At 41.0% G+C, this 14,199-nt stretch overlaps 1 protein-coding gene across 1 annotated transcript; it reads right to left on the bottom strand.

Annotated features, from left to right (window-relative positions):
- Positions 1-3,822: 3,822 nt before the first annotated feature.
- Positions 3,823-8,967, bottom strand: LOC130934774 (uncharacterized). Its single transcript, XM_057864310.1, has one exon. The coding sequence runs from the start codon at positions 8,965-8,967 to the stop codon at positions 3,823-3,825; it is 5,145 nt and encodes a 1,714-aa protein (XP_057720293.1).
- Positions 8,968-14,199: the final 5,232 nt, after the last annotated feature.

Here is a 14,199-nt window from a genome sequence, read left to right on the forward strand (position 1 = left end):
AGTATCCAGAAGTGAGTTAATACCTTCACTGTTACAGCCCAAGTTAAGCTCCTCTTAGCCAACAACAAGATCACAACAAAAAAAAAAACTAACATGGAGGCCAAAAAACTAGTGGAACAACGCCCTTCGAAGCCCACTTCGGTTCCAAAAAACAATTCCTCTCAGTCTAAACCAAAACTTACTTTTAAGCCCACACCAAAGCCTTGCTTAGTTTTCCCAGATCCCTCCAACATCCCAGCCTTTGAAAAAAACAAAGAGAAGGTCAGTGAAGGTGTTAAGACAAGATCTGGAAGATATGTTAAAAAGACCACTTTAGAAGGTGATGCTGACTCTGATGACTCATATGATAGTTCTGAGGACAGTTTATACCAACCTGAAAATATTGTGGAAGACCAAAATAGTGACACTGACAGTGTGGGAGAAATTGGTATTCCTATAGCTTCTAAGAAGGGTAATGTCAGAGGAAGACAAGGATCAACTTCGTTGGGAGATCGGGATAAAGCAATTGACACCGATGATTTTAGCTATGAATAAATCGAATCCGATAAGAGCACTGATTTAGGCAATGACTCTTGCTATTATAATTCAAAATAATATAGACCACTATTTTTTGCATAAATTAAAAAGAGTAGGTGGTCAGATTTTGTTTATTTATCATGCTTTGTTTGATGGTCAGGTTTGGAGGATGAAGATGAATATGAAGTGGACTATGAAAGTGGATCAGATGCTAACTAATTGCACTCGGAAGAATCGGACAAGGTGTTGGACTCTGACGACGAAGAACCACGTGTGTTTCCAAGATACAATGTGTTCTTACTTGGTAATTCCGAGGTATAGCTCGTCCTCTGGTAAGATCGGCAGACTCTTAGAGTGAACCGAGGTATACGTCGGCGACGAACGAACGGCGAGGGTGGGTACCTGCAAAGGCACTCCGACGCTCAAGTTAGTATTGTAGGGATGATAGTTCTCAATCTTGGAAAAGTTACGTACCTTCTTTTGGTCTTTTGTCTGCTTTATATTAGCAGGAGAAGTTTGGCCGTTATCCTTCAGATGTAACGTCTGGGAAGAGCATAAATGGTGAATCCGACGTTATTGATTCAAGGTCATTCATGATGAAATCGTCGGTTATGATTGGGGCTGATGTGTAGCCGAGCTATAACGTGTAACTGATGTTTACTGGCCACATCACAGCCCCCAAGCTTGACCTGACTTTTAAAGAGATAGGTTGAGCTTTTATAATGTGTGAGTAATAGCTCGGTACACGGTGCCCAGCCCCCAGGTCAACGTATCATCTTTGAAAGTTAATGTTGGGTTACTGAAGAGTTTAATAATTATTCTTCAAGTTTTTATTGGTGTAAAGGGCTTTAATTATTATTTTATTACTTTTCCTAGACGGTTGCGAGTTCCAATGTTTACTTGGAACCGTTGGTCATGGTGTCTCATTTAATGTTTTTAATTTCCCTCATTAATTCTAGAGGCTTTAAGTAAATGAACGGTTTGATACTGTTGCTCCTTTCTTTTTCTTTTGGAGTTTTTTAGTTTCAGAAGGTTTTAAACACCATGGGCAGTAAAGGTTAGTAACAAAATCCCTTCTTTTCGTTTGAATCTTTTCTTCCTCCTTCTCTGATTTCGTCAAAAACCATGAGTGAAAAGAAAGGTAAATGTTTGCCCCATTTTGATGATGGTGGTTCGTACGACTGGGTTGACAGCGATGTGAAAATAAGGGCTTCGCTTTTTCTGGATATGGATAGTGTTAGGCAGGTTAGTGTTGCTGGCATAGTGAAACCCGGTTGTCGCTTGGAGTTACTTCCATGCAACCGCTCAGATCGGGTTTTTCATAGGAGAGAGGATTTTGAGAGTTTTTACATGTATAGTTGTGTGTTAGAAGAATTGAGGGTTCGGCTTCCATTTAGCCAGCTTGAATGTGATATTCTGAAACAATTGAACTGTGCTCCTTCACAAGTTCATCCTAACGGTTGGGCTTTCATAAGATGTTTTCAGATTTTAATGGAATTTCTGGAGGTTAAACCAGACTTGGAACTTTTCTTTTCCTTATTTCAGGCAAAAGGGGTATGGAAAGGGTTATGGGTGAACTTGAATAGCACACCTGGTTTTGCGATTTTCAAATTGTACAAATCTTCCTTTAAAAATTTTAAAGAAATGTTTCTGAAAGTTAAGGCTGTGGATGAGGACTTTCCTTTTTATATGGACGAAAACCTTGGGAAAAAGTTTCCCTTATACTGGTGTTGTCAACCTCAACAAATTTTGGGTCCCGAAATGATATCTGAAAGGAACGAGTGTATCATATCCTTTTTGATTGAGATGGTATCCAAGGGGGGATTGGTGTCTGTGTCGGAGTTGCTTCCTTGGGAGGTTAATAAGTCGGCTGTTATCGATTACTTTGGTGAGGTTATCAGGGTATGCTTTTGTTTTTGTTTTTCAATTAAATGCGAATTTTATTGTGCTGATGTTGTTCTTGTTGTTTCTATGGCAGGTGGGAAATTTCCTGGAGTTACTGCCTCGACTCTTAGGGCTCGGTTCAAGTCTAAAAACTTTGAAGGATCCTCATCGAATGCGGAGAAGGTGGAGGTTGGGGGAGAGGTCGATCAGCCTCTCCCAAGAAAGAAAGGAATCGTTTTTAAGAAAAGAAAGACGGAGGGTTGTGCTACTTCTGGGAACAAAGAAACCGTTATTCAGCTTGATGACTTGTCTAGTTTTAGTGTGAAGCAGGAGAAGCTTCACGCTTTTGAAAACAATGGGGATGGTTCATCTCTTTGGGACCGAGGTTTTTCGTTTAATGTTATTGCAGACGAAGTTGTGCAAGGCGTTGCTGATATAGCTCGGGTGGAGGAGGTAGGGGATGTTGGAGTTGATCAGTTTCTGCAGGTATATTTATTTGAAGTATTGGTTTCGCTTAAGAACTTATATCCGTAAGTTTTTAATGGCTTGAACATTTTAACGTCAGGTGTTGGGTTTTCGTTTGGCTTGTGTTGGCCGTAGCCAGGAAAAAAGGCATAAGAAGATGGCTACTGAGGTTGAAGAGGTCGGTGTCCTAAAGGAACAGTTGTCGGCTAAAGAATTAGCCTTAACAGAATTGCAGAAGAAATTTTCTGATTTGGAAAAAGAGTTAAAAGTTGAAAGAGAGAATCGTGAAAATGATGCTGAACTTTTAAAAAAGAAAAACAGTGATGTTGAGAATATGAATAAGCGACTTGCTGACCTTACTGCACAGATGAAGGAATTCAAGGCTAGTAGAGAAGGTGACATTCTTGATGCCTTTGCTGAAGGTTTTTACCGTGCTGTGACGCAGGCGAAGTTTCTGATGCCTGATGGTGATTTTGGGGAGATGGATCCGGGCAAGGTGATTCGGGACGGCCAGCTTGTAGATGACGAGGAAGTAATTGAGGAAGGTGGTGATAACTTAGTTAAGTAATAGTTCTGCGTAGCATTTTAGCAGTTTTGCTCTTGTTTTGTAGAACTGATGTTCGTGACTGTTTTTTGTTTTAACAATCTGTGTAATTAGGCTTTGGATTTTCCTAATTGCGTTGTCTGATACCCGTTAGTGGGGCTGAAATGATGTTTTGATCATTTGTTTGTCTGTCAAGGGATTTTTGAGTTAACAAACCCCTTGTGATTGTTGATGATAACATAGATTCGGTCGGATAGAATTTGTTAAAAGTATATGCATTCAAACTTTGGGCGAAGCAGTACCTTACAATTTTAACTCGGGTAGGCTGGCGTCGTTAAAACCTCCTTGAGCAAAACCCTTTTTTGGGAAAAATCTCAAGTGAGGAAAAAGAGTACCAGCACTCTGCTTTTGTTTTAACTGAAATATTGCTTTAAAGAAGTGACATTCCATGAACTCGGAATCTTGGTCCCATCCAAATGTTCTAGTCTGTAAGCTCCTCTGCCGAGGACCTCAAGTATACGGTAGGGTCCGTCCCATGTTGCTGCGAGCTTTCCGTGAGAGGGTGGTCGCCGAGCCGCTTCGGTTTTCCTTAGGACCAGATCTCCAATGTTGAAAGACCTCGGTTTTACTCGTTTGGCATGTCTTTGATTTAGTTGCTGCTGAAGGGCCTGGTGACGGACGACTGCTGTATTTCTGATTTCTTCTATCAAGTCAAGTTCTGCTCGGCGAGCTTGATCGTGATTCTCTGCTAAGGCTCTTAATGATTGTTGTGAAACTTCTAAGGGAATCATAGCCTCGGATCCATAGACCAACCTAAAAGGTGTTTCCTTCGTTGATGTATGCACGGTAGTATTGTACGACCATAATACCTCTGGGATTAGCTCGGCCCAGAGTCCTTTGGCGTTGTCGAGCTTCTTCCTTAAAGCGTGTAGGACGACCTTGCTGGCGGCTTCTGCTAAGCCATTAGATTGTGGGTGTTCCACCGATGAAAAGTGGTGGCTTATCTTCAGCTTCTGTAAGAAGTCTTTAAAACTATGATCGGTGAACTGCCGATCATTGTCGGTAACAACATGCCGGGGAATTCCGAATCTGCATATGATTTGTTTCCACACGAATGATATCATCTGGGAGGATGTGATTCTTGCTAGGGGTTGTGCTTCAATCCATTTGCTGAAGTAGTCAATAGCCACAACCAAATATTTCAGCTGTCCTGGTGCGGTAGGAAAGGGGCCGAGGATGTCGATTCCCCACTGGTTAAACGGCCAGCTTATTATAGACTGGTGAAGCTGCTCCGCTGGGATGTTAATGATCGGTGCGTGTTTTTGACACTGGTCACAAGTTCTGACCTTCTTTCTGCTATCCTCCCATAAACTCGGCCAGTAAAAACCGGCTCGAAGTATTTTCTGTGCGAGGGTCCTTGCCCCTGAATGTATTCCACATATTCCTTCATGGGCTTCGGCTAACGCAAGGTCAGCATCATTCCTGTCCAGACATTTCAAAAGAGGTCGGGAGTATCCCCGCCTATACAGAGTATTATTTATTAAATTAAAGAAAGAAGCTTGTCGTCGAAATCTTTTCTTATCTGAGGTTTCTTTGGGAAGAGAACCCTCTTTTAAATACTGTATGTAAGGTAGTTGCCAACTTGTTTCATTGGAAATGCTTAAAGTGCTCATGACATGTATGCTCGGTTTGTCTAAGGTTGACTGTAATAATGTTGCTGTGTGTGACTGTGTAGTAGCTAGTTTTGATAGAATATCAGCCCTATGATTTTGTTCTCTAGGAATGTGGCAAATTTCAATTTTTCGAAAGCCATTTACCAACTGCTGCACAAGCTCTAAGTATTTCAATAAAAGCTGATCTTTAGTTTGAAAAACTTGATTAACCTGTTGCACTATTAATAGAGAATCGCAGTAAACCTTTAGGGAGGTAATGTGTAAATCAATTGCTAACCTGAGCCCCGCGAGGAGGGCTTCATACTCTGCTTGGTTATTACTGGCCTTGAAGGAGAATCGGAGGGAATGTTCGAGGATGACACCTTCAGGGCTTTCGAGCAATACCCCTGCACCTGACCCCTGTGGATTTGAAGCTCCATCTACAAACAGACTCCAGGCCGAGTTCTGCTCGTCCATATTTGGTTGGGTAAGTTCTGCGACAAAATCTGCTAGATATTGGGACTTGACGGATCCTCTTGGCTGGTATTGGATATCGAATTCAGAAAGTTCGATTGCCCATTTGATAAGTCTGCCCGCCAATTCCGGCTTTGAGAGGACGTGCCGAAGAGGTTGTTCGGTTCTGACGATGATAGTGTGTCCCTGGAAATATGGTCGGAGTCGTCTGGAGGAGAAGACTAAGGCTAACGCCAGCTTTTCCAATTTTGGGTAACGAAGCTCGGCACCCTGCAGTGATTTACTCACAAAATAGATCGGTTGCTGAACTTTCTGCGTTTCTGTTACAAGGACAGAACTAATTGCTGTATCAGTAATAGACAAGTATACATATAATGGCTCATTAGGTTTTGGTTTTTGTAAAACTGGTGGTTTTGAAAGAAATTGTTTTAAACTTTGAAACGCTGATTCACAGTCTGCGGTCCATTCAAAATTTTTTGTTTTCTTTTTTAAACATTGGAAAAAGGTAAAAGATTTTGCTGCCAAACAGGGTAGAAATCTGGATAAGGCGGCGAGGCGTCCTGTTAGTCGTTGCACCTCCTTTACCGTTTTTGGGCTTTGCATATCAAGAATCGCCTGACATTTTTCAGGGTTTGCCTCAATTCCTCGGCTGGTAAGGATGAATCCGAGGAATTTTCCCCCACGTACTCCGAACACACACTTTTCGGGATTCAGTCTCATGTTATATCGTCGGATCTGCCCAAAGATCTCAGCTAAGTCCTGTATGTGAGAGTTGCCGACCATGGTCTTTGCCACCATGTCGTCCACATAGACTTCGATATTCCGACCTATTTGGTGCTCGAAGACTTTATTCATTAATCGCTGATATGTTGCACCTGCATTCTTTAGACCAAAAGGCATGACATTATAGCAGTAATTACCATATTCAGTTATAAAGGCAGTTTTTTCTTTGTCTGATGGATGCATGAGGATCTGGTTATAACCAGAGTATGCGTCCATAAAACTCAGCGAATCATAACCACAGGAATTGTCAACTAAAGTGTCAATACATGGTAAAGGATAAGCATCTTTGGGGCATGCCCTATTTAGGTCAGTAAAATCGACGCACATGCGCCACTTACCGTTACTCTTTTTTACCATAACAACATTGGCGAGCCATGTTGTGAACCTAATTTCTCTGATGAAATTTGCGGCAATGAGCTTTTTTACCTCGGCCAGGGACGCGAGGCGTTTTTCTGCTCCGAGGTTTCTTTTCTTTTGAGAGACTGGGCGAACTTCTGGATTAATTGCCAACCTGTGGGTGATAACAGATGGATCTATTCCGGGCATATCGGCAGATGTCCAGGCAAACAAGTCGGCATTTTGTCGTAAAAACGTTGTGAGTGATTCCTTCTCCTCTTTACTGATAGATGTCCCCATGAAGGTGTATTTGGCGGGGTCCTCAGTCAAGGTCACCTTTGCTAAATCTTCATTCGGCATGGGCCGATCTTCAAAGTCGGCTCTGGGGTCTATTTCCGTTAAACTCGGTTGGTCAGGTTGGATGGAGTTGATCTGAACCACGTTGTTCCTTTTGATCGGCTTCAGGCTTGTATTATAGCATTGCCGAGCTTCATGGAGGTCACCATGTATTGTTGCCACTAAATTATCCTGCACAGGGAACTTAACACACAGATGAACTGTAGACACAATTGCTGTAAATTTATTCAAAAATGGTCTACCTAATATTAGATTGTAAGGGCTAAAACAGTCGACAACAAGATATTGAATGTCTTGTGTCTTAAATAATGGTTGCTCACCGAGTGTGGTTTGTAACCACACGGAACCCAAAACAGGGACTCGTTCCCCGGAAAATCCGACCAAGTCTCCATGATATGGCTGCAAAATTTTGTTACTTAGTTTCATCTTTTCGAAGGTTGTAAAGAATAGGACGTCTGCACTACTTCCGGGGTCGAGAAGCACTTTGCGGACTATTAGGTCCCCCAACTGGATAGAAATCACTACAGGATCGTCGAAATTAGCATCAGTATGATTAAAGTCGGTTGATCCGAAAGTCATCTCTGGCAGATCTTGGATCGGCTGGGGTACTTTAGGGGCATCTGTAACGGCCAACATGGCCCGATAAGTCCTCTTCCGCGCCGAGCTTGTATGTCCGCCTCCTGCATATCCTCCTGAAATACAGTTTATGATTCCTCTGGGTTGGGCTGGTGTTTTGTCTTTTTCCTTTGATGAGGGACTTGCTGTCACAAGGTCGGAAGCCGAGGTTGTATTCTTCTGCATACGCCCGGCAATGAACTTGTCCAGATGTCCCTGTCTTGCGAGGCGTTCTAGGAGATCTTTAGCGATCACACATTCATCCGTTGTGTGACCATGCTTCTGATGAAAGGTGCAGTATTTGGATTTATCAACGGTCTTAGACTCCGGATAGGCGCCGGCTTTACGAGGAGGCTTGATCAACTTTGAGTTGAGTATTTCTTTAATAATGTCATCTCTCTTTGTGTTGAATTGGGTGTACGACTCATAACGGGGAACCGGCTTGAATGTTTTCTTACTGTCGCGGGGCTTATCATCGTCCTTGGCCGCGGTTGACTTTTCTGTTTTCCGGGCTTGCCGAAGTTCTTCGACGTCTATCTGTCCCTTGGCTTTTTCGCGGAATTCGGCCAAGGTTTTTGGTTTACTTACAGCTATCGTCTCCTGAAATTTTCCCGGACGGAGGCCGCTCTTGATTGCATGGAGATGGACTTCAGGATGAAGGTCGGGGATCCTCATTGCAACTTTTGTAAAACGAGTAATATAATCCTTAAGGCTCTCTTGGGGTCCTTGTTTGATCGTCGTCAGGTAGTCAGAATCGTGTTGGTATATTGCAGATGCTGCAAAGTGGTCTTCGAACTGCTTTGCCAGCTCTTGAAAACGCGATATTGAATCTGCAGGCAAAGAACAAAACCAGTCAAGTGCAGGACCGTCTAAAAAAGATGGAAAACAACGGCATAAAATAGGGTCAGATGCACCATTAACGATCATAATAGATCGGAATTTCTTGATATGCTGCTTTGGATCTCCCAATCCATCATAAGGGGTCAGAGTGTTCGGCAGGGTGAACTGTTGAGGCAGCTGAAAATTCATAATGTCGGCCGTGAATGGTCCGGCAGAATTGTCGCGCTCATCTTCCTCATCGTCTGGTTGGGATCTTTCTGTATGCTGAGCTTCTTCTTCTTCCTGCTGAGGCGTTTCTGAAACATGAGTCGGTATTGACCGACGTTCATGATTTTCCTCTCGATTGTGCAGATCATCATTGTGTTCCAACCGATTAGCAACCAACTGCGCAATTTGTTCCTGCATTCTTCGGTTTTCCTCCGCCATTTGTTGGTTTGCTTGCTGAAGTTCGGTCACCATCCGAAGGAGCTCAGATGGGGTCGGGGGAGGGACGTCAGCCATGGTAGTGTTTCAAGGGTGTTTTGGGACCTTTGCAAATGGTTTTTCGAGTTGCTTGGCCCCACGGTGGGCGCCAAATGTTCTTACTTGGTAATTCCGAGGTATAGCTCGTCCTCTGGTAAGATCGGCAGACTCTTAGAGTGAACCGAGGTATACGTCGGCGACGAACGAACGGCGAGGGTGGGTACCTGCAAAGGCACTCCGACGCTCAAGTTAGTATTGTAGGGATGATAGTTCTCAATCTTGGAAAAGTTACGTACCTTCTTTTGGTCTTTTGTCTGCTTTATATTAGCAGGAGAAGTTTGGCCGTTATCCTTCAGATGTAACGTCTGGGAAGAGCATAAATGGTGAATCCGACGTTATTGATTCAAGGTCATTCATGATGAAATCGTCGGTTATAATTGGGGCTGATGTGTAGCCGAGCTATAACGTGTAACTGATGTTTACTGGCCATATCACAATGAAAAGACAAGGTTTGAAAATTTGAAGTTTGAGGTTAGTATGATTTTCAATAGCAAACATGACTTTATGGTTGCCACTAGAGACTACACAATACAATGGGATAGGACTATAATATTCATTAAGAATGACAAGGTTAGATGTAGGGCTATTTGTAAGAATGAGGACTGTCCTTGGTTAGTATATTGTGCACTCAATAAACAAGACGGATCCTGACAGATTAAGACTCTTGTTGATAACTATACATGTGGAAGAAAGCAGAAAAAATAGGACTACCAACCAAGAGTGGACTGTGAATAAATTGTATCTTAAGCTTAGAAAGCATCCTACAATGAAGCATAGGAAGGTTTATGCTTAGTTTGTTAGGAAGTGTAACATTAGGCTGAACAGTACATGCATCACAAGGGCTTTGAAAACAGCTGAGAAAATTGTGCAAGGTGATGAAATAGCACAATATGAAAGAATTTCGGATTATGCACATGAATTGCTCACAGCTAACCCTGACTCTAGTCTTAAGGTTAGTGTCATCCCAATACCTGAGGGCCCCCCACAGTTTGAGCGATTTTATGTTTACCTCGATGCTTGTAAAAAAGTATATACTCCAACTCAATTTTGTTGTACTCATACAATGTCAATAATATCAATTAAGGAATTGTTTTTGTCATGCAGGAATGCCATGCATGCATGCGATTGCAGCCATACAATATAAGCATGATAAGAGGCCAGAGGAGTATTGTCATAAATGGCTAAGGATGAAATCATACAGAAGAATTTATGCTTTCAATGTTAACCCGGTCAAAGGACAAGATCTTTAGGAGAAAGCACCATCCCCAGCCCCCATTCCGCCCCCAATTAAACCTAAGCCAGGAAGACCAACAACAAAGAGGAGAAAAGACAAGAATGAGGGCCCTTCCGGCACAAGGTTAGAGATGAAGTGAAAATACAATCCCATCAGGTGAATATTCTGCAGTGAAGTTAGTCATAACAAGAGAACTTGTCCAAATAAGTAATAGATAGAGGCTGAGGAACAACCAAGGCAAATGCAGCTGCAACTTGCAGTTGTAACTACTGTTGCCCCTCTATCTAATGCTACCCCTGCTGTCCCAATTACTGAGCCATCTGCAGCTGAGCAGAACGCTCCAACTGAGCTTGTGCTTAGCCAGACATATGCCTACCCATCAACACAACACACGCACAACTCACAACAGGTTGCATTTGTAACTTGGAAAAATTAGATGTTGTTGTTTATATTTGTAACTAAAATTATTTTTGAATGTTGGATGAAATTCTTGTTGAAATTATGCAGAAAACTGTTCCAAGGCTATCAAAATTGAAAGTTGTTAAGGGAAGAGCAAAAGAAAAGTCCTCCCCCAAGCTGTTGCAATATCAACAGCTTCTTTTTCTGCTGAAACTATTAGGGAAACTAGCTCTGCCATTGCCAAGAAATTTGCAAACTTTATGACGTTTATTTATATTCCAGGATTTAAAACCTCCTAGGAAGAAAGATAAACTTACTTGATGTTGATATATGAACATTATGTAATTAGGTCTAGTGATATATTTTTTGTATAGGGGTCTGTTATTGCCATTAAAAACATTGTCGTTGGTTTCAATGTTAAGTTCCTTATGTTTTGGTTTAGTCCTTTGATTAAGTTAATATGGATAGCTTTTTGGAAATCGATCAGACAATTATGATCAAATAATGTTGTTGTTTCAGTTTTAATATATGGAAATATTTTATTTTTTTACATATCATTGTAATATTGTGTGATTAAGTACAGTTGTGTAATGTGTTTACTAATTTCATAAAGTGTTAACTTCAACCACTATTTTTAAGTTCAATTAACCAGGTTACAATTTAAAGGATAATCTTGCTAAAATAAAATTTAGAAAAAACAAGTTGCTCGATTAAAGGCTAAATTGAATACAATAAGACATATCTTCTAGTTCTTGTTCATACCAAATTACATGCCTAAATACAAATTAATTGCACTATTACTTGAAATACAAAATGTACAAATTAATCCCACAACTAAAATCACAATTATCAATCCAATGAACATAAAAAGTCATTAGCATTCTTGCAAATCTCACTTCTGCTTCCAAACTCCCCATTATCCATGCAATGTTTACTTTTCACTCATCATGATTACTCTCTACTTCTGCATTAATTTCTCCATCTCCATTTCTTCCATCATATTCATCTTCATCAACCCATTTGAAGAAGTTGCAATGGCCGCCCTTCTGCAGAAATTTAAGGAATCTGATGATTGAAAACTAGTAAAAATGTTGAAGATAAATGAATTTATGAGAATAACTCACCCAGTAGCTGTTAGGATTTGGTTGAATTAGTCCCACATTGCTTAGGATAGCAAATGGAGTGGGTGGCCTAGGCTATAAATATGAGGCTAAGTTCTCCATTTGTTTTTGCACCAGTCAGAAACACTTTAAGCTTGTATCTGATTTTTCTTTTCCTCTGTACTCTTTGATTAGAGAGTGTTGTGAGGTGTAGTTAGATATTTGCTTTGAGAGAGTGTGGGTGTACTGGGGTGCCGGTGAGAGTAAGAAGTCTATGTGTTGTAACAATTTTCACATAGTGATATTCTCTGGTTGTCATTTGACAACGGCCGTGGTTTTTCTCCGGTAATTGGAGTTTCCACGTTAAATTCTTGTGTTGTGATTGTGTCTATTTTATTTCTCTGTCAAAGGTATTTTCTCAAGGGAAAATGGTGTCTTATTCCCAACAAGTGGTATCAGAGCTTCGGTTTGGTGGGATTTATTCTTAGTATGCTCTGTGGTTGCAGCTTAGTCTGACCTTCCACATCAGAAAAGAATTTTGTCCTGTAGCTTGAGGTTGATATTTGGTTGCTGTTGTTGTTGCTGGAAGGCAGTGTGACACTGTTAGAGTGCAGTTTGGAAAGGTTCTGGCTAAGGAAAGACTTGGTATTTAAGTGTGTCCACTGTGACCCACCTCTCTTTCCTGGGGACCCTTCATAGTGTACGGTCTACAGTTGAGTTATACTATTCCAGTATACGGTTGCAACAATGTCAGGATATTCAAGTGCTGTGAAGCTTGAAATAGAGAAATTTGATGGAAGAATCAATTTTGGCTTGTGGCAAATACAAGTCAATGATGTGTTGATACAATCAGGTTTGCACAAGGCGTTGAAGGAGAAGATCTCTGGTTGCTCTCTCTATGAGAGAAGATGATGTTCTCTAGAAGACAAAAAGAATCCTCATGGTATTACCGCACTGCCATGGATAAGGATAAGTTGTGGCAATCGGGTCCACAATTGCACACGGGCATTGATTGGCGTTGAGATGCAAGGTGTGTGGCGGAGTTAGGTCGATGGCTGAAGAACTTCCAGGAAAAGCCAATTTGGAAGTTACACCATGAATTTTCAGCAAGGTTTCGATCTGTACCAAGGCGAAATGCTTGGAGTGGTTTAATTCCAAGTGAGTATACTTTCATGGTGGAGTATGATAGTTCTCTGAACTATGATTGTCGGTATAGACAATGGCAGCAAAGAATTGTCGGTGTTGACAATGGAAGCTGAAGATGTGTGACTATTTCAATCAAGGTGGAGATTGTTAGGATTTGGTTGAATTAGTCCCACATTGCTTAGGATAGCAAATGGAGTGGGTGGCCTAGGCTATAAATATGAGGCTAAGTTCTCCATTTGTTTTTGCACCAGTCAGAAACACTTTAAGCTTGTATCTGATTTTTCTTTTCCTCTGTACTCTTTGATTAGAGAGTGTTGTAAGGTGTAGTTAGATATTTGCTTTGAGAGAGTGTGGGTGTACTGGGGTGCCGGTGAGAGTAAGAAGTCTATGTGTTGTAACAATTTTTACATAGTGATATTCTCTGGTTGTCATTTGACAACGGCCGTGGTTTTTCTCCGGTAATTGGAGTTTCCACGTTAAATTCTTGTGTTGTGATTGTGTCTATTTTATTTCTCTGTCAAAGGTATTTTCTCAAGGGGAAATGGTGTCTTATTCCCAACAGTAGCTTGGACATGTATGGAACAATCTATCTGGATTCTTTGAAATTTCAGATTTCTTAACCAACGTCTTCAACCTACAATGACATATCAGGTCTTCCTTCTTCCTCTTTCTTCGCATAAACGAGCTAGATCCATAGCTACCAACTGATTAACAGGAGACCTCTCCATGACGACCTTTGTTTCCACCACCCATCATGCCGGCGTGCTCTAATATTGGTCTCTGAACCTCTGCAGCTGCACTCAACATACAGGTCCATATATACACTATGATGGGATTAGGATTTATTAGTTAGGGATTAATTTGACGAAATTTTGAGAAGTAGTCATGCTGGCAGACAACCAGGATGGATGGGGTTATGTTGACATGGATCCTAACGTACCACGTCAGCTTCCGTTAACGGCGTAAGCGAGAGAATTGACGGAAGGATTAACGTGACTAACTAAAAATCTTTCGAGAATGATTTTGATTAAAAAAATCTTTTGAGGACCAAATTGGAGATCGCGTGATCTTTCAATGATCATTTTGATTGTTTACTCAATTTTAAATACTAAATTTTAAACATTAAATCTTAAACTCCTAAATACGAACTTTAAATCATAAACCCTAATCTATAAAATTACATACCCTAATAAAAAAATTCTAATCCTAATCCTATATCATAAATCTTAAATTCTAAATATATAACCTTATATTTCACCCTTTTTTAATAAGTAGATTATCATTTACTTGATATCATACTTTTAGTTTTTTACGATTCTTTTTAATTTGATA

This window comes from Arachis stenosperma, chromosome 6 (genome assembly GCF_014773155.1).
Source record: "Arachis stenosperma cultivar V10309 chromosome 6, arast.V10309.gnm1.PFL2, whole genome shotgun sequence".
Lineage (NCBI taxonomy): Eukaryota > Viridiplantae > Streptophyta > Magnoliopsida > Fabales > Fabaceae > Arachis > Arachis stenosperma.

Coding starts and splice junctions, on each gene's coding strand:
- LOC130934774 (XM_057864310.1), bottom strand. CDS start 8,967: ATGGCTGACGTCCCTCCCCCGACCCCATCTGAGCTCCTTCGGATGGTG.